Below are 19,265 nucleotides of genomic sequence, written 5' to 3'. Positions count from 1 at the left end.
GCTGGCACATGCTGGATGTGCGCAGGACTATTCGCAGATACATCAAGCGCACGGCCAGTTTTCGGAAATCCGAATCTCTATTCGTCTCCTTTCAACCAGCTTCTCAAGGCAAGAAGGTCTCTTCATCTACCATCGGCGGATGGCTGCGAGCCTGCATTGCGCTTGCCCACGTTTTACAGTCCGTTCCTGTGCCTCGCAATATCACAGCACATTCGACTAGAAGCGCCGCCACCACAGCTGCCTGGTCTACACAGGCACCGATTGAAGAGATCTGCAAGGCGGCCACCTGGACTTCTCTGTCTCCATTTGTCCGAAATTACAAACTGGACAGTTTTGCATCGGCGGAGGGGGCCTTTGGGAGGCGTGTTCTTCAGGGCATCCATACCAGCGGAGCGACCCTGATGGCTGAGCCTTCCCGCCCTAGTGACAGTTAGCTTGGGCATGTCCCTTCTTTGGACTCTCCAGAGCAGCGCCCTGGAAAATGACCATTGTCTTACCTGAAGGGTCCTTTTCAGGGCGCTGCAAGGGAGAGTCCACCCCGCCCTGGGGTCTATTCTCCGCTGGTGTTTGTGAAGTCACAGTGTTGTTTTGTTGTTTCTGTTATTGTTGTTTGGACAATTTTTGACTTGTTCCATATTAGACTTCCAGTTGAAGTTTCAGCGCGCAACTGTTCCACGTCTTCATTGAATAAATCTGAGGATAGTCAGCACCAGAGGCGTGGCTTAAAGTTTTCAATTCAGTTCTGGGCAGATTGGCTGTGTTTAACCCTTCTTTGGACTCTCCCTTGCAGCGCCCTGAAAAGGACCCTTCAGGTAAGACAATGGTCATTCTAGCTGTTGCATCCTCTCTCCCATCCACCGGCTGAGCCTCAGCCCCTCCCCCCCTTGTTTCTTGTGTAACATCCCCCATTTCACCTCAAAGAGCACTGTGTTTTTTAGCAAAAGCCTCTGCTTCCACAGGTGTGTGGATTCTAATTCTGCTGCCCTCCCAAAAAATCAGCATGCCTTCTGGAAATAGCCATCTAAACCAGACCCCATTATTATATATATTTTTTTTGCTAAGAAGGAATATTTCCTTCTATTATCTCTTACTTTTGGGGGGATCTGTTTAAGAATGGTTATTTCTTTGTCTTTATATTTTAGTGGTCCTCCCCTTTGAGCTCCTAGAACATCATCTCTTGTAGTTTTTCTAAGAAATTTAATATGAACTTCCCTTGGAACGTTGTGTGTTCTTGCATAGGCCGAATTAACCCTATAAATCAGGTCAATGTCCCACCAAAGCTGTTGTTTATCTCTATTAATATACTCTGCTAGTATTGTGGTCATAGTCTCCTTGAGATCTTCATTCTCAGCTTCTGGCAAATTTTGGAACCTAAAAGAAAGACATTCTTTCAAATTCCATTTTTAACATCTGATTCCCAAATTCTGTATTCCCCCTCTGGATTGTCTTCATCTCATCTCTAATCCCGACCGCCCGCTCTTCCAGCACACCAATCCTCTGTTCATTCCGTGTAGTTTGCTTGTTCGTCTCTCTGAGCTCTTCCTTTAAGTCCTGCAATTGTTTTTTAATTTCGTCCTGTCCCTTTAAGATGTTTTAAAGCATCTGCTGAGTAGGCAGGTCTTTTGCACTCTCTTCAGAGGCTTTAGGTTGTAGGAAAGATCCCATTTGTGACTGGTGTGCAGGGCTGGACGTTGAAGATGTTGGGGCCGATGAGGCCTTACCAGGTGGCAATTTCTTAGGACCCATCATAAGGCTCAGAGTTAATTGTTATTCTGCACAAAGAAATGGCGTCTGTGGGAGAGCACAGCCGGCAGGGATCACCAAACAAGCAGGTCCAAAGGGGAACAAGTCCTCTAGCAGAAAAGTTAAAGCAGATAGGTGGGTCAAAATATTCCAAGTCCAGGGCAATAACGTGTTTGAAGAGGCTCCTGGAGGTCTCTGGGGTGGAGGTTAGTTGAAAGCCATAAAGTTTTCCAAGGGAGGAGTCTCATTCATAAAGAAAAAGAAGAAGGAGGAGGTTGGCCATCTTGGGTCAGCCAGTATAGGTGATCAGGAAAACAACAAAGTCAAAATTTCCATAAGTAGTTTAAAAAAGAATCAGTTCAACCATCCTTTCTCTCGCAATTGTAGCCAACGAAAAAGATCCCCCCCCCATTATTTAAGGGAAGTGAAAGTGGTTTTCAAACTTTCTCTCTCCCCCATGAAGGGGAGGGATTTTTCAAGCGCCGCTTTTCCGAGGGGGGTGGAATTTCCCCCCCCCCCAATCTAAACTCCTCCAGAGGTTGAAACAAGCAAGGCAGGAAAGCTGCAAAACCGTCAAAAATATAATAGTAAAAGACCTGGGGAGACCCCTCGGCTCACCGCTCTTCAGCTGCTTCATTCTAATTGATTGTTTCCTTCAGGCTGCGTTCGGAGAAGCGTGCGGTGGCATTCCGCGCGCTCCCCACGCTCCCCGGCTCCTGGGGCAAAGCTGGAGACCCCCCGCGGCCGCCAACGTTCCAGGGGCCCCCAGCAAACCACCCCTTCGGCAGGGCGCCAATGTTCCCTCTAAGGTGCGCTGCTGCGCGGCCGCGCACGTGGCAAGAAAACACCACGCAGCAGTTTTCAACTGCCGCGCAGTGATTTCTATTGCCACAGGCTCCGGAAGCTGGGGAGGTCCTTTGCAGGCAGCTAGAACGGGCCGCCCACAAAGGACTTCCCCGGACTTGCTTTGATGAGCACGGGGTGACTGAGGGTAGTTGTGAAGCCCCAAAGCCCCCACCACCACCAGAATAACTGCGGCCACCTCCTCCTCCTCTAACAGCACTGCCGGATTTGCCGCCCGGCGCTGCGGCTGAGGTGAAGCCGCCAAAGCTCCAGCCGGCATCCCCGTGCGTGGCAGTGGTGCCTCCCCTTTGCTCAGAGCACCTGAGCTCAGCATCGCATTACCCCTGCCCCCTCCTCCTCCTCCACCGTGCTTTTGAGAAGCCATGAGGCTGCGGGAGCCAGTAGGAAGGCGGGGGGAGCAGGGGGGAAAAAAGCCTCATGGCTCCTCAGAAGCACGGCGGAGGAGGAGGGGGCAGGGGTAACGCGGCGCTGAGCTCAGGTGCAAATGTGGTGGTGCTGTTGGAGGAGGAGGAGGTAGCAGCAGTTATTCTGGTGGCAGCTCGTCGGCATCTTCAGGAGCAGCCCTGCCCACGATGAAGAAACACAAGATGGAGCAGATCCACGCAGATGACGTCGCTGCAACATGACTGGAGGAGGAATTCTGGGAGTTGAAGTCCACAAGTCTTAAAGCTGTCAGGTTTGAAGACCCCTGGGTTTTTTTCCTAAAGGGTTAGGGGTGCAAGGGTCTTGTAACTTGACAGCTTTAAGACTTGCGTGCTTCAAATGCCAGAGTTTCTGAGCCAACATTTTGGTTGCTAAGCAGGAGCGTTGTTAAGTGATACTGATATTATATAACACTTTTAATTAAGCGGGTACCTTGAAGAAACATAACTTTGAGTTTCAAATAATACTGATTTCGTTGTTGTCTTAGGTGACATCTGTGAAAAAAATTCAGGTGCTCAGGCATGAAAATGTGCCGCTCAAATACTATACTTTTCTGCTCACATTGAAAAAAAATTAGAGGGAACATTGCAGGGCGCCCCTCCAAGGCACCCTGTGCTCCCCCCAGATTCCAGGGGAGCCCACCGGAGCAGCGAGAAGGCAGACGCAGACGTCCGTCTCCTTCGGCTGCCGGAAGTCGTCATTGCTTTTCCTACTCTTATTGATTATGAAGGCTACTCCATTTTTTCTGAGGGATTCTTGCGTGCAGTAGTATACCTGATGGTCATCTGAATTAAATTCACCCATTCCTATCCATTGTAGGTTGTTGATTCCTAAAATGTCGATATTCAGTCTTGTTATCTCTTGTTTGACCATGTCCAGCTTACCTTGATTCATGGATCTTACATCCCAGGTTCCTATGGAGTATAGATCTTTTCCAGTGGAAGAGAGGGAGTGGTCACGTTTGATTGGTCCAAAGACTGAGAGCAAACTTCTGAAATACTCCTGCCTTCCATTCCTACCATGTTTTCCTCTCAGTCTCTTGGTCCAAGCACTGTTTGAGATTGGTTTTAGGTAGGAAAGTGTATTTTTTCCTTTTCGTTTCCATTGGATTGTTAATTTGGCTCAATTGGTGACTTTAAATTTACACAAATTCCAAGTTGCAGCTGCGGCCCAAAGGGACAGTCCTTTCTGCCTCGGGCAGTTTGGGGAGGGCCCCGTGGGGCGTTCTTCCTCCTCTCCGCGGTCCAGGAGTCTTTGTCCAATCCCCGGGACTGTGGGGGTGCCATACTCCTAGGGGCGGCTGGTGAGTGAATCCGTGCCTCCCAGCTGCGGCTGAGGAGAGCCGGACCTTTGAAAGTGCACGAGGAGCGCGCGAGGCGTCTGTGGAGCCGCCGTTCCATCCAGGCGGCTGCCGCGATAGACTTTAAAGCGGAGAGGCTCGAGCGGCTTGGGGAGAGTACGTGCTGGTGCGCGGGGCCCCCAGAGTTTCTTACGAGGCCGCCCTTTCGATCCGGAGCTCCTTGCAAGACGGCAAGGCCTCCCGCGGCGCCCAGTGTGTCAGCGCCATCGTGCTGACTGACCCGGCAGCCATTTTGACTCATGCCACATGCGCGGAGCTAGGCCTCAAGCCGCGCGGCCATTTTAAAAAGGCCTAAGCCGGCAGGCCCTGATCTACCAGGCACATTCAAGGCCCAGGTTCCAGCAGGACTGACAGAGGCCTACTTTCCATCGCCCCGGGCTTCAAGACACGTAAGTGGGGCAATGGAGGAGGGCTTGGAAATCCCTCAGGGTCAGGTGGAGGGCCCTTTGGTGGAGAGCGGAGGGCCGGGGCAGGTACCTGGGTCCAGGGAGTCCCAAGCCAGGCCCTTGGCCTCTCATTGCCCCTCGAGGTCCACTACGAGGGAGGAGGCCAGGAGGCAAAAGGCTTTGGAAAAGACTTTTGCCAGGGCTGAGCGACAGGCTAAGTCAGCTGGGCCTATTTCCACCAGCAGATCCAGGTCACCACTCAGGCCTGCTTCGACTCGTTCCTCCCCCAAGGGGTTCAGTCCTTCTTCTCCCTCGGCCTCTCCAGCCAGATCCCGTAGCTATTCTAGACGGAGAGGGCATGCTTCTCACTCCCCTTCGGTTTCCCCAGGTTTAGGGAGGGATAGCTATGAGGATCCTTTGGAGGGGTACCTCTGGGGCTCATCATTCAACCCGTAGGTTGGCACCACGAGGTCCTAGCTCCCATGATAAGGACATGGATGACTTGGAGAACCTTCCTGAAGGGATCAAAAGACTCATAGCGACAGCTATCTCACGGTGCATTGCCCAACAGGATAAGGGCTCCCACTCCTCCAGATCTCAGGGGGGATCAGGCTGTTTCCAATATAGGACATCCCCTCCATCCGTGGTTAGCGAGGGGTCTGTCATGGGGGAGGAGACCCTCCAGGATATGGGGTTTTCGGAGGACGAAGATGCAGCTCCTCCTGATCCACCTTCTTCCTCGGGCCTTTTTCCTCCAGCCATGTTCAAGACACTCCTGAACAAGGCAAGGAAGACCACCAAAATTGGGACTGGGGATCCCACGGTGCCCCCCCCAGGGACCCCGATATGGCCATGTTTTCAAACACGGCCACAAATAAGGAGGAGATTCCAGCCCCTCCCTTGTTTATGGAGGTCCTCACCAACCAGTGGGCCCGGCCCTCCAATTTCTCTAATCCACGGAGCAATGACCGCCACTTCTACAATGTGGAGCAGACCTTTGTCCAGGCCATTCAGTTGAGCGCGCTGAGCTTACCTTGTGGAAAAATTTCAATGCCACCGCCTGGGCCATAAAGTCCACGGTGGCAGCATCATACTTCAACCGCACTACGGTCATATGGCTTCACCAACTCCAGGATCGCATCCCGATCCAGGATGAGCGGCTCCACCAAGATCTTACTAAAATTATTGCTGCTTCGCAATTTTCCACGGATGCAACTCTGGACACGGTTAAGTTTGCGTCCAGTGCCCTGGCCACCTCTGTTACTTCCCGTCACCTTCTGTGGCTCCGTAACTGGCAGATGGATAACAAGGCCAAGTAGAATTTGGTGGCCACCCCCTTTAAGGGACCAAACTCTTTGGGGAGGCTCTCGATCCCATTTTAGTCAAGAACAAGGACAAAAAGAAAGTCCTGCCTTCCAGTTCTAAGAAATCCGAGGCTCGGGCTCACCCCTATCATAGGCAATCTTATAGGGGTTCTGACTTTGACCATCATCAGCGTTTCTCTTCTTTCAGATCAGACAGGCAGTTTTCTCGGTCGTCCTACCAAGACCGTAACAGATACCAGCATCAGTCTCGGCGGCCCTTTCGAGGGGGCGGTGGTCGCCCCTTCCACAAAGGGAAGTGACTCGAACCCGAGTCGTCCCATAGGCAGCCGCCTATCCCATTATGCGGATCAATGTGATGAGATCACGTCAGACCCCTGGGTCAGGTTCACGGTTCGTCAAGGCCTCAGGTTAGAATTTCTCTCCATCCCCCCGGATCTCTTCAGGTCGTTCCCTCCGTCGCGGAGTCTGGAGCACCGCCGTCTGATGGATCAGGCTATTCTTCACCTGCTCAACATTCGGGCGGTGGAGGCCCATGGTCCAATATTCCACTGCCATTCCAGTTCCACCCATCCAGTTCCAGTCAGGTGCAGAGACAAAGGATGACCTTGGTTTTCTAGAAAGAATTTTGTTTTGGCTACACAGTAAATAACTCCGTACAATCTCCCCTTCCATTTTCCCACAATAGAAAAAGGCATAGTAGAATAATAGAAAGTGTGGCAGGCCAAAGATCCAAAACATAGCTGCAGGCCTGACAGAACCTTTTATTGAGCAGAAGTGACAGCATGGATACAAAGCAGCGTCTGAATACCTTTAGGCAAGACAAGTAGAATTAAAGCAGTAGAGACCCCTCCCTTTAGCCAGATGCAAATTCAGCCAATCCACAGGTGTGAAGGTGTCATCCTACCAGCCCCCTTGAGAAACAGAGTAAGCCATTCTCATGGTTATCTTCCGTTGGCTCTCAAAGTGAAACAACTCAGATAACAGATAGGATGTAAGGGTTTTATGGCCATCTCCTATACATTCCCCAAGAGGTGAGAAGATCCCAGGGCACTTTGGCGCCAGGATAGAAGTTATAAAATACCAGTTGTCACAGGCAATACTAATGAATCGAATCCAAGCCCCCCTTCTCCCAATTGAATAGCAGTATCACTTTTAGGGATCTGACATGCTGCCTTAGAAAAAGGAGAGATTCACCTGTGAGAAAATAGAAGCAAAAAAAAATCCATTATAGTATATTAACAAGGTTTGTTAGGGTATTGGGAATGGATTTTTTTCATTAAGGTAGGAGCCCTAACATGATGTTTAGCAACCCATTCATTTTGGGATGAGGGTAAATGTTTCCAAGCAACTAACTTGGGTTTTCCCTCTGTGGTTTCTAGAGTCAAGGATTTCCTTGATTTCAAAGTGTTGTTCACCACCTATCATGATGGGAACAGGTGGTGTAGATGCAGGTGGTCTGAGGGATGAGATTACCTCTTGTTTGAGTAAACTAATGTGAAATACTGGGTGGACTTGCCTGAGTGTCTTTGGAAGGAGTAGTTCTACTGTTACTGGATTGATGATCCTAGTGATAGGGAAAGGTCCAATGAACTTTGGCCCTAATTTCTTTGATGGCTGTAATGATTGCAGGAATTTTGTAGATCAGTATATCTCCAACATGGAAAGATTTGGGTTCCATTCTTTTCTTGTCAGCTTGAATTTTGAAAGCCTCCCTAGTGTCAACTCTCAGTATTGTCATGGGAACAGAATGAGGGGGAGTGCAGTCCACGCATACTGTCGGCTGGAGTCGGATCTCAGATTACTGCAGCCAGTTTGGGAAGGGTGCATCTATAGGGTAATGTGATTTATGACACAGACTGAGGGGAGGGAAGGAACAGGGGTAAAGTTCAGAAATAAATCAAACAAATAACAGGCTTGACTGCAAACAGATCATACCTAATGGAACTCCTAATAAATCACTGCTATTGTATTGAAAACTTGACTCTATAATTATGAATTAATTAGGTCATCTTTAGGAAATCTGACACATAGCTTCCTTTAAAGTTAATCTAACTACTGGCCATGTGTTTTGTAAAGTATCCATCCACTCCTTAAGTGAGGGGATGGTGGGTTCTTCTGTGGGTAGTTCAGGCATGGGGCTGAAATCTTGGCCTGTTGCTACTCTAAAAGGGGTAAAACCAGTACTTGAGTGTACAGAGTTATTGAATGCAACTTCCACAAAAGGTAAAAGTTCAGTCCAGTTATCTTGTTGAAAATTAATAAAACATCTTAGCTATTGTTCTAGCACCGAGTTAGTTATCTCACTTTGACCATTAGTACACGCGTGATGCGATGAGCTCAACACCTGGGCAGTGCCAAGTAAGTTCAAAAATGCCCTTCAAAATTTAGAGGTGAATTGGACCCCTCTGTCAGAGATGATTCTTTGTGGTGCTCTTTTGGCAGTTGGGATTTTTTGGCAAGGTATAAAATGCGCCTGTTTTGAAAACAGGTCTGTCACAACCCAAATGACAGTGTTCCCCACACTTTCTGGCAGTTCTACAATAAAGTCCATAGCAATCTCTCTAGAAGAGAAGCTTTCTAGAAAGAATTTTGTTATGGCTACATAGCATCTCACTCCTTACAATCCCCCCTCCCATTTTCCCACAATAGAAAATACATAGTATAATAATAGAAAGTGTGGCAGGCCAAAGATCCAAAAGAAAAGATGGCTGCAGGCCTGACATTGGGAAAGATTGAAGGCAAAAGGAGACGGAGATGGCAGAGGATGATAATGTAATCAATGCAATGAACATGAATTTATGCAAACTCTGGGAGACAGTGGAAGACAAGGGGGACTGACGTGCTATGGTCCACGAGCTCGCAAAGAGTCAGACAAAACCTAGTGACTGAACCAACAACATACAAATATGTCTCAGATGGTCTGATCTTCATATAAATTTTAAAATAAAAATAAACAGCTAAAAATTAAGGACATATTGAACTCTACTTACAATTCAACTGTAGGGTTTCAGTCTTATGTAACAGCAGAAGCATGTCTTGCTGTTCCTCCTCCGTTTAAAAAAAAAAACAGATTTTTTACAAAGTAGCAGGGCTGGCAATATGGAAGCTTGGAAGTGGTTAGTTTGGGAGCGCCTGGAGTCCTTTTGTTGAGGTGTTATTGAACATTTTTTTTCAAAGTTTTTCAAATAAACATACAATTCTAATGGAGCTTTGTACGCCAGTGCAAGCACCCTCCGCTTGCGAGTGTGGAGGTTCATGTGTACACTTGCCTGCTGCTTGCGTGAGTGGATCTTCGCACGCATATGCCCATTTCTCCAGCAGCCTGGTTTCAAAAAGGCCATGGCCCTGGGGTTGGGAACCCCTGACCTAGATTATGGTAGTTTGGGTTCTGTAGGATCTTACACTAGACTGATTATAAAGTGCTGTGACACAGTCATTCTTCAATTAAATGTTGAAGATCACATTATTTAAAGTGCCTTCTTTTATTGTAATTTTTTGCATATATTCATTTATACATTTTTTAAAGTTTTTTTTTGTTACATATTTTAACTTCTTTTATAAACAAAGTGTTGTCTGGGTTTTCCCCTTTTACATCTTCTTTTATACATACTTCACTTTACATCATATTTCCATTTCAAATTTCAGTCATATTATTTTCTTTCCATATTTTCCAATTTAACTTTGTTTCTTCTTAATATATAAACAATATCATTATTTGGCTCTCCAAGTTAATCAAATTTAACATTTCATTTCCTTCTATTATTCTGTTTTACTGTCAATAACATATATCCTCAAATTTAATTTTGTATAGTAAACATTTCACTTAGGTAATTATCCACAACTAATAGTGTTAATCTGATTTCCACGCATCATATTAACTATATACCATTGGCAATATTACTATATTTCATTCTATTCTACTAGTAAATTATTTTCCTTCTTTCCTCCTTTCAACCATTTTCTCTTAGTCTTTCAGGAAATCCACTTCTCTTATATTCTCTTCTTTTCCCACATTCACCTATTTTTTTCTTTTTCTTATTTTTGTAATTTCTATATTTTTCCTTCCCACTCTTTTTTCTCCCTTTTAGTTCTGTTATTTTAGTAACTGTCCCAGTTTTTTCCCTAGTCATTCCCCATTATTCCCACCTTTGCTGTTTAATTTTCCTTTTGGGGGGGCCACTTCCCCCTTGTTTCCTTTTGGTGTGTCATTGTAAACCCCAGTACAATTTTTCTTTTTCAATCTCTTTTTCTTCTGTAGTATCTACTTGTTCTTCATTTAATCCCTTTTCTATCTCGTTTTCTCCTCCACCTTATTCTAAGTGTTTCCTCTGAGTTTCCACTTTTTCTTTACCATTTAGCATTTCACATGCATTTTTTAGCATATCAAGTAGTTCATTATACATCCAAAATTCCATAATGTCTGCTTAGTTAATTTAACAAATTGTTTAAGCTTTTTCTACTATTATCACATTTAGTTAAACTTAAAATTCATTAAAAAAAATTTTCTTGTTTCCAAATTCTAAAGTCCAGTTCCAATTTTATTTTGTTTTTTCCTTCCACCACAATAGTAAATCCAATCCACCACACTGTAACAAAAACAACTCCTCCTTGTTGTTTCTCATGGCTTCAAAGTATCTTTATCTTGCTACAGTCAAGGTCAAATCTGCAGCTGTATTTTCTGTTATTTTCTATTAAGTCTTGTAGTATCCTCTTCTCACCAGTAGATGTCTCCCTCTCGGCAGTACACAGCTGTCAAAAGCTGTCAAAATCCGTATTTAATTCACGAAAAAGAAAGAAAAAGAAAGAAAGGATCCCCCCCCCCCCCAGTTCTTTTGTTATTTTTAATGTTTCCAGATCCCAAAAATCTTCTAGGGCTTTCCATTTTAGTCTCCGCCCTTTCTTTTTCCCTCCGTTAAATCCCCCGTCACCAGATAGCTGCTAATTTCTGCTCAGGGTCTCTCTTTAAATCCAATTTTAAAGTTTCTTTACTTTCTTATACATATTTTTTCAGGCATATCTGGATCAAATGTCATAAGGTGATAAAATGGTAAACTTTGATTTTAAAACTAATGAAGATTAAATGTTTTGATTAATAACTTACATTTTACTTTCAGGTAACATTAAATTTTTATCCATTATATACCATAAGACCTGTTACAAAAGCAAAATCCCTTTTCTGTAAACAAACACATAGACCACATAAGCAATAAGGGTATTCTTTTTATTGTTCCATTTAGTGTTGCTAATACCTTCGTGCAGGTTTTTTTAATAGATGTCTGGTTAAAATGTCACTAATCAGGCTAATACAACAGATTTAGATTCTTAATTACTCTCACTTTTATTCAGGTTCCCAAGTTCCTACACCTACAAAAGGATATAGTTAAGGTGGCAGTGAAACACAAGTTACTTAACTTTCCAACAGGTTGTTTTTTATTATATTAGAAAATTACACTTAAAGGCTGAAGTTCAGTGCATATTTCCTTGGGAGTAGGACTTCTTGAAGAGAGCCAGAAGAGTGCAGTGGTTGAAGAGTGCAGTGGTTAAAGGCTCCAGGCTAGAAACCAGGAGATCATGAGTTGTAGTCCTATCTTAAAGATGAAGACAGTTCGGTGACTCTGGTAAAGGACCTATTGAAAACTATCAATAATATTTTTGTGTACATGGATATAATGTAGCAGTAACAAATCTTTATGTGACAATAATATTCTCAAATCAAAGATTGAAATAAATTGAGATGCATCTTAATATTTAAATGTCTGTTTTTAAACCTTTATGTTTAATTAACACAGAAATTCACATATTAATCCTAAACCCTTTTAAACTTTATTTGCAGAAGACCCTTTTGATGACTTTTTTGGTAATAGAAGAGGGTCACGTGGAAACAGAAGCAGAGGTGGTTCATTTTTCTCTGCCTTCAGTGCATTTCCTGCCTTTGGGAGTGGTTTTTCTTCCTTTGATACTGGTAGGATGAACTTAATTACAATGTAGACATTAAAATGGGCAATTATCAAAGGAATAAAATTTCACGTTTATGTACAAGGTTTAAACTGTGCAGACCTGCAAAATGTGAGTCTGCCTTGGACATCATGTATGCAAGTTAGAATTATAGGAATAGACAACTAAAAGAGAGCAAAAGTTGCTTAGGGTGGGCCCAATGATTTGAGTTTTTTACATTTATTTCAAGTTTGAAGAGCCTTTGGTGCTCCAGAGTATTACTGATTTACACCATTTGGCAGCTCTGACTAGCATGGGTATTAGCAATATTTGGATTTCCATTGGTTCCCCACTTTTCTAGCTCTTCAAAGGGTGTACAACATAAACTAAACTAGTCACATCATTTTCAACTTTACAAAATAGAGTTCTGATTACTGTTTGTAGCTCTATATTTGAGCAGTAATGATAGTTGTAGTTGTGTTTGGTGTAAACCACTATTATTTGGTAATTTGACTGTATTCTGAACATTTAGTATTATTTAATATTTCTTAGTATTGGTGAACAAATATGATCTTAAATAAATGGCCTGATAGTTCCAAACATTAGTCTTTCCATTAATCTAAAAACAAAAATATAGGTGGGAAACTACTGTTGAGTCTTGAATTAATGTGGTTCATTTACCCTGGCCAAATACATTGTCACTTTTTCTTAATAGGTTTTACTTCATTTGGTTCTCTTGGCCACGGAGGCCTTACTTCTTTCTCCTCCACATCATTTGGTGGTAGTGGAATGGGTAATTTCAAATCTGTATCGACTTCAACTAAAATAGTTAATGACAGAAAAATCACTACAAAGAGGTACAGTGATTAAATCTAAATTTATTACATGTTGTGAATACTATTTCTTTCCATTAAAAAAAAACCAAAACTACAGAATAGTAACTACTTCTGTCAGTAGTGTTTGACTCATTTTTATGTTGTTGTGTATCATTTTTTGTCCTGGGGAATAAGTCTAAAGTTGGCATCCCTGTGGCTGAAGTGCCCAAGATACGCTTCATAAATAAAAAGTATGTTGTGTGTCTGAAATGGCTCAGAATCATAGTTAAAAAGGTAGTGCATAATTTTGCAAGGATTTTGACAACTAGAGAATTAATTGCTTCAAACCTGTGGATAAAATGAAGCTTTCCAGTTTAGTTTGCGGCAATGACGTCTTGTAGTGAATCACTTTATGGACAAGAAATCCATGTGTTATCTTACTACTGTTTAAAGAAACAAAACCAACACCCATGCACTTCCATGAATTTTTATCCTGCAGAATTGTTGAGAATGGACAAGAAAGAGTAGAAGTTGAAGAAGATGGCCTGTTAAAGTCTTTAACAATAAATGGTAAGGAACAGCTGCTACCCTTGAATAACAAGTAATTCATCACACGCATTTAACAGAAATGTTAAGCTATAACAAGCACCCTTTGCGGATTAATAGGAACATATTTGAAGATTTCAGACAAACTCTTTCCTTATACTATCTGTAATCTGAAGTATTTATAAATGGCTCATCAGAGCTCATATGTCAGACTTTTTGCATTTAATTGCCGGGACCAGATGAATAGGACCACTTTTTGTCTTTCAAATTGTTATAAATTTCTGTATGCACTTTGCTTTATATTAAACATGATTCTCAGTAAACATCCTACTTTAGTGTTAGGGTTGAATTGTACACTAATGTTAGCATGAATCTTGTTTTTTGCTTTTTTTAAGGTTTTGACATGAGCCAATTAATACTTTACTGTGAAGTTAACATTTCTGAGGCAAATTCAATTACACATGTTCAGAATTTAATAGTGAATAATGTTAATATGTTACTGATAGTGCATTTCTGGTTTAAGCAAATTAAGGCTGTTTTCTAGTTTTGCATGATTGCTGGCAATTTAGTACATTTTGACTTAAATGTGTAATGTTTAAGCCTAAGCTAACAAGTTAAAACTACTGAGTTTAGGTATGTTGTCATTTTTGCTAAAAGGTTAAAAATGAATAAATGTTGATTGTTTGTGGTGCATTCTTTCTTGTGTAATACTTTTATGTGTGCCTACAGTGCATTCAGAAAGTATTCAGACCCCCTTCACTTTTGTTAATTTTCTTATGCTGCAGCCTCATTCTGCAGTTGTTGGAATTCATTTTTTTCTCATTAATCTACACTCAGTACCCCATAATGACAAAGCGGAAAGAGAAGTTTAGAAATGACTGTAAATTTATTAAAAAGAAAAAAACTGAAATATCACATTGGCATAAGTATTCAGACCCTTCACTCAGTACTTTGTTGAAGCACCTTTGGCAACAATTACAGACTCGAGTCTTTTTGGGTATAACGCAACAAGCTTTATACTCCTGGATTGGGGAATTTTCTGCCATTCTTCCTTGCAAATCCTCTCAAGCTCAGTCAGGTTGAATGGCGACCGTCAGTGGACACTCATTTTCAGGTCCCTCCCGAGATGTTCAATAGGGTTCAAGTCAGGGTTATGGCTGGGCCACTCTAGGACATTCACAGAGGTGTCCCTAAGCCACTCCTGTGTGCTGTGTGCTTAGGATCACTGTCATGTTGGAAAGTGAACCTTTGGCTCAATCTGAGGTCCTGAGTGATGTGGAACAGGTTTTCATTGAGTATATCCCTGTACTTTGCTCCATTCAGCTTTCCCTCAACCCTGACCAGTCTCCCAGTCCCTGCTGCTAAAAAACACCCCCACAGCATGATGCTGCCATCACCATACTTCACTGTTGGGATGATATTGGTTAGGTCAGGGGTGTCAAACTCACGGCCCACAGGCCAGATGTGTCATGCGCTGGCCACGCCCACCCCTGTTTTAGTGAAGGGCAAAAGTTGTGATGCATCACGTGACAACAACATGACGATGCGAGTTTGACATCCCTGGGTTAGGTGATGAGTGGTACCTGGTTTCGTCCAGACATAACGTTTAGAATTGAGGACAAACAGTTCAATCTTGGTTTCATTAGACAAGAGAATCTTGATCCTCACAGTCTGACAGTCCTTCAGGTGCTTTTTTGGAAACTCCCAAGTGGCCTTTCATGTGTTTTGCACTAAGGAGAGGCTTCTGTCTTGCCACTCTGCCATAAAGCCCAGATCGGTGGAGAGCTGCAGTGATAGTTGTCCCACATTGTCAGTTGTGAGGCCTTCTATAGAGAGGTGGGTGCCTTTCCAAACCTTGTCCAATCAATGTAATTTACCATAGGTAGACTCCAAGGTATAGAAACATGTCAGCAATGATCAAGAGAAATGGGAGACACCTGAGTTAAAGTTCAAGTGTTGTTGCAAAGGGTCTGAATACTTATGCCAAAGTGATACTTCATTTTTTTTTCTTTTTAATAAATTTGCAGACATTTCTAAAATTCTGTTTTCACTCAGTTATTTTCCAGTAGAGTAGAGGGAGGGGTCACGCGAGGGTTAACACAGCCTGATTGGTCCATTAGACTGATGGTCTAATAAAGGGCGAGACTTTCCTCAGGGGTCATAGCGACCATTGAGGCATCCAGGCGGCCGTCCACCACCAGGATCTATAACTCTACCTGGACGGTGTTCGCCAAATGGTGCGCTCCCCTCGGCCTCAATCCTTCTAGGGCCACGGTGCCGAATATCTTGGAGTTCCTGCAGAAGGGTTCGGAGGACGGTTTGTCCCACAATACTCTGCGCCGCCAAGTGGTGGCTCTGGCCACGATTTTAGGGGGGAGGGTTCCCACACGCTCTCACATTCCCCTCTGGTGAAGTGCTTCCTGAAGGGAGCAGCGAATATCAGGCCTCCACCGGTCCACATGTTCCCGACCTGGGATCTTCCCCTAGTTCTTAAGGCCCTAACGGGTTCTCCGTTCGAATGGTCCATTTGCGTCTGCTCACTCTTAAAGTGGCATTCCTAGTGGCCATTACGTCGGCCAGGCGCATATCAGAGTTGGGAGCACTTTCATCCCGATACGATCTCTGTCTGTTTCATCAGGACAGGGTAGTCCTTCATCTTGACCCGGCGTTCCTCCCGAAGGTGAACACACCTTTCCATAGGGCCCAAGAGATCATTTTGCCTGACTTTTGTCCTAATCCATCACATGAGCGGGAGCATTTATGGCACAGGTTAGACGTCCGCCGCGCTATTCGCATCTACTTGAGGCGGACAAAGGGTACCCGTAAGACTGAGGCACTCTTCGTGTCTTTCCAGCCGTGGTCTCTTGGGGCTAAGGTGTCCTCCTCCACCATCGGTAGGTGGCTGCGACAGGCCGTAGTCGAGGCCTCCGGGGCCTCCGGACAGGTTCCTCCTTCTGGTATAACAGCTCACTCCACTCGTAGCGCCACTACCACTGCGGCTTGGGCTACCAAGGCTCCGTTTCAGGATATCTGTTGGGCAGCCACCTGGGCCTCCCCGACTCCCTTCATTCACCATTACCGATTAGATGTCTACACCTCGGCTGAGGCGTCCTTTGGCCGGAGGGTCCTTCAGCGGGTGGCGGCTGATCCTCCCCCTGGACCCCAGTCTTCCCACCCTGGGACGTAGCTTGGGTATGTCCCTCGCGTGACCCCTCCCTCTACTCTACTGGAAAAAGAACGTTGGTCTTACCTGAACGTGTCTTTTAAGTAGAGTAGAGGGAGGGGGTCACATCCCTCCCTAGTTAGACAGGGACTGGGTGGGGGAGGACCGGGTGGCTCCCGGGGCTTGTCCTTTGTTTGTGAACTTCAGATGCAGACTCTCGACATCAAGGAAACTGGGAACCAATAGGAGAGACAGAAGGTTAAGAAGTTTTCTCTCAGTCTAATCGACCAATCAGGCTGTGTTAACCCTCGCGTGACCCCTCCCTCTACTCTACTTAAAAGACATGTTCAGGTAAGACCAAGGTTCTTTATGGGATACTGAGTGTAGATTAATGAAAAAAAAATGAATTCCAACAACTGCAGAATCAGGCTGCAGCATAACAAAATTGACAAAAGTAAAGGGGGTCTGAATACTTTCTGAATGCACTGTATGTAACTTGAAGGATGCTAACTATATTTTGCTTTTGGGTGTCAAGTGGTCTGATTTCAGAAAAGTGCCCTGCTCGATCATCACAGATTTCAATGAAGTTTTGTGTGAACATGCACACATGTCCCCAATGAACATTGGTAAAGTGTTATGTTTGCCGATGCAATACTTGCAGAGATATAGTCATTTGTTTGACCCCACACCGCAGCCTTCTACAGTATGACTCTGAGGTTCCAGCAACTTTGAGACATAATATCTCCGGCAATATTTTGTAGAGAGAAATAAAACTTGGCCATCTTGTACAACTTGTTGTGCTCTATTAAACAAAATAATAAAAACATTCTCATGAGCGATCTCCATCTAGATACCGTATTTTTCGGAGTATAAGACACACCTTTTCCCCCCCAAAAGGAGGGTGAAAATCTGGGTGCGTCTTATACACTGAATGCAGCATTTTTGGCCTCCCGAAACCTGGCCCCTTCGCAAAAATGGATGTGCATAGGCTTTGGGAGGCCTGCAAAGTGCCATTTTTGCCCCCCCCCCCCCCCCAGCCCCCAGGAGCACTCAACAAGCCTCCCAAAACATATGCATGCCCTGTGTTTTTGCAAAAAACGGTCCCTTTTTTGCTCATTTTTGCCCTCACCCCCACCCCGGAGCACTTTGCAGACCTCTCAAACTCTGCATGGTCCGTTTTTCACAAATGAAAATGCAACCCCTGAGATATTGGAACACTGCTATCATGTCTCCCCTAGTCTTTCTTTTCATTAAACTAGACATACCCAGTTCCTGCAACTGTTCTTCATATGTTTTAGCCTCCAGTCCCCTAATCATCTTTGTTGCTCCTCTGCACTCTTTCCAGAGTCTCCACATCTTTTTTACATCGTGGCAACCAAAACTGGATGCAGTATTCCAAGTGTGGCCTTACCAAGGCATTATAAAGTGGTATTAACACTTCACTTCATGTTTGATTCTATCCCTCTGTTTATGCAGCCTAGAACTGTGTTGGCTTTTTTGGCAGATATCTCTCACAGTTACTACTATTGAGCGAGGTACCACCTATACCAGTGATGGCTAACCTTTTTGCTGTTGTGTGCTGAAAGTGCGTGCATATGCACACAACAGCGCGCATGCACACCCATAATGCAATGTTTGTGCCCTGCCCCCCCCAGTTGACTCCCCCCCCTGGTCGACCATTTTTGGCTTCCAGGTTGGTGCAGGAGGCTTTCCAGGTCCAAAACAGGGAGCGGGGGGGGGGGGGGCTTGCACGCCCCACTTTAGGCCTGGAAGACCTCCTGCACCAACCTGAAAGCCAAAATGGGGTGTGGGGTGCTGCACGAGGCCCAAAAATGCAATGTGAGCGCCCCCCTGCGCATGCATTTGTGTGTCCCCTGCATGCACCCTGGCCCCCCACGCATGCATGGCAGAGACCCGAAGACCAGCTGGAGTTATCATCATAATTACCTTGACCTGTCGCCTTAGTGTCCCTATTGAGGTCAGCAAGGGCACTGTATCTGTTATGCTGGGACACAGTGAAAGCTTTCTGTGTTTATAGTTCACAGCTCTCACCCTGCCAGATACCAGTTGTCCATACTGTCCTTCTCCTGCAGGGTCTTTGTGGTAGAGGGGGCTGATGGCGCAGCAGCTCAATAGAGTAGAATGGCTGAATTGGATGCCTAATTTCTGCTTGACAGCTGGAGCACACTGCTGGCTCATATTTAAGTGATTGTCCACTAGGACTCCCAAGATCCCTCTCACAGTCACCAGTATTGAGCAAGATACCACATATATTGTACCTGTGCATTTTGTTTTTCTTGCCTAATGTAGAACCTTACTTTTTTCACCATTGAATTTCATTTTGTTAAATAGTGCCCAATGTTCAAGTCTGTCAAGATCCTTCTGTATCTTAAGCCTATCTTCCAGAGTGTTGACTGTTCCTGCCAGCTTGGTGTCATCTGCAAATAAGATGCAAATAAGATGTGATTCTGGAACCCAACAAACATCTTGTCTTTCAGGCCAATAAAATGAATGAGCAGGGCCTCGTGGATGCATAAATGTTACCAACGCATCATTTTGTTCAGTCGAAATTTCCACAATGTTGCCTACCCACCATTTTTTGTCATAAATGCAGGCAACATAAAAACCGGGAAATATGTTGGCCAATTTTAAATTGGATCGACGGTATTGGACATTTTGGCCACAAAGTTAATCGTGTTATTTGAA

General features: G+C 44.6%; 1 protein-coding gene across 4 annotated transcripts in view; it reads left to right on the top strand.

The window, feature by feature from the left end:
* The window catches only part of LOC309400853 (dnaJ homolog subfamily B member 6-like), a 123,222-nt gene extending 105,326 nt beyond the window's left edge, over positions 1–17,896 (top strand). For 3 of the 4 annotated variants that reach the window (XM_081969564.1, XM_081969563.1, XM_081969562.1), the window contains 3 exons: positions 11,935–12,063; positions 12,751–12,892; positions 13,350–17,894. In XM_081969564.1, coding sequence (XP_081825690.1) covers positions 11,935–12,063; positions 12,751–12,892; positions 13,350–13,455 — 377 coding nt within the window. In that variant the 3' untranslated portion in view covers positions 13,456–17,894. Of the gene's footprint in view, positions 1–11,934; positions 12,064–12,750; positions 12,893–13,349 lie in introns of all 4 variants that reach the window. The other variant, XM_081969565.1, reaches the window with a different exon arrangement.
* The last annotated feature ends 1,369 nt before the right edge of the window (positions 17,897–19,265 follow it).

This window comes from Natrix helvetica (genome assembly GCF_964273705.1).
Source record: "Natrix helvetica genome assembly, chromosome: W".
Classification (NCBI taxonomy): domain Eukaryota; kingdom Metazoa; phylum Chordata; class Lepidosauria; order Squamata; family Natricidae; genus Natrix; species Natrix helvetica.
Note: the sequence above shows the minus strand (reverse complement) of the source record. Positions and strands in the feature narration are given on the sequence as shown.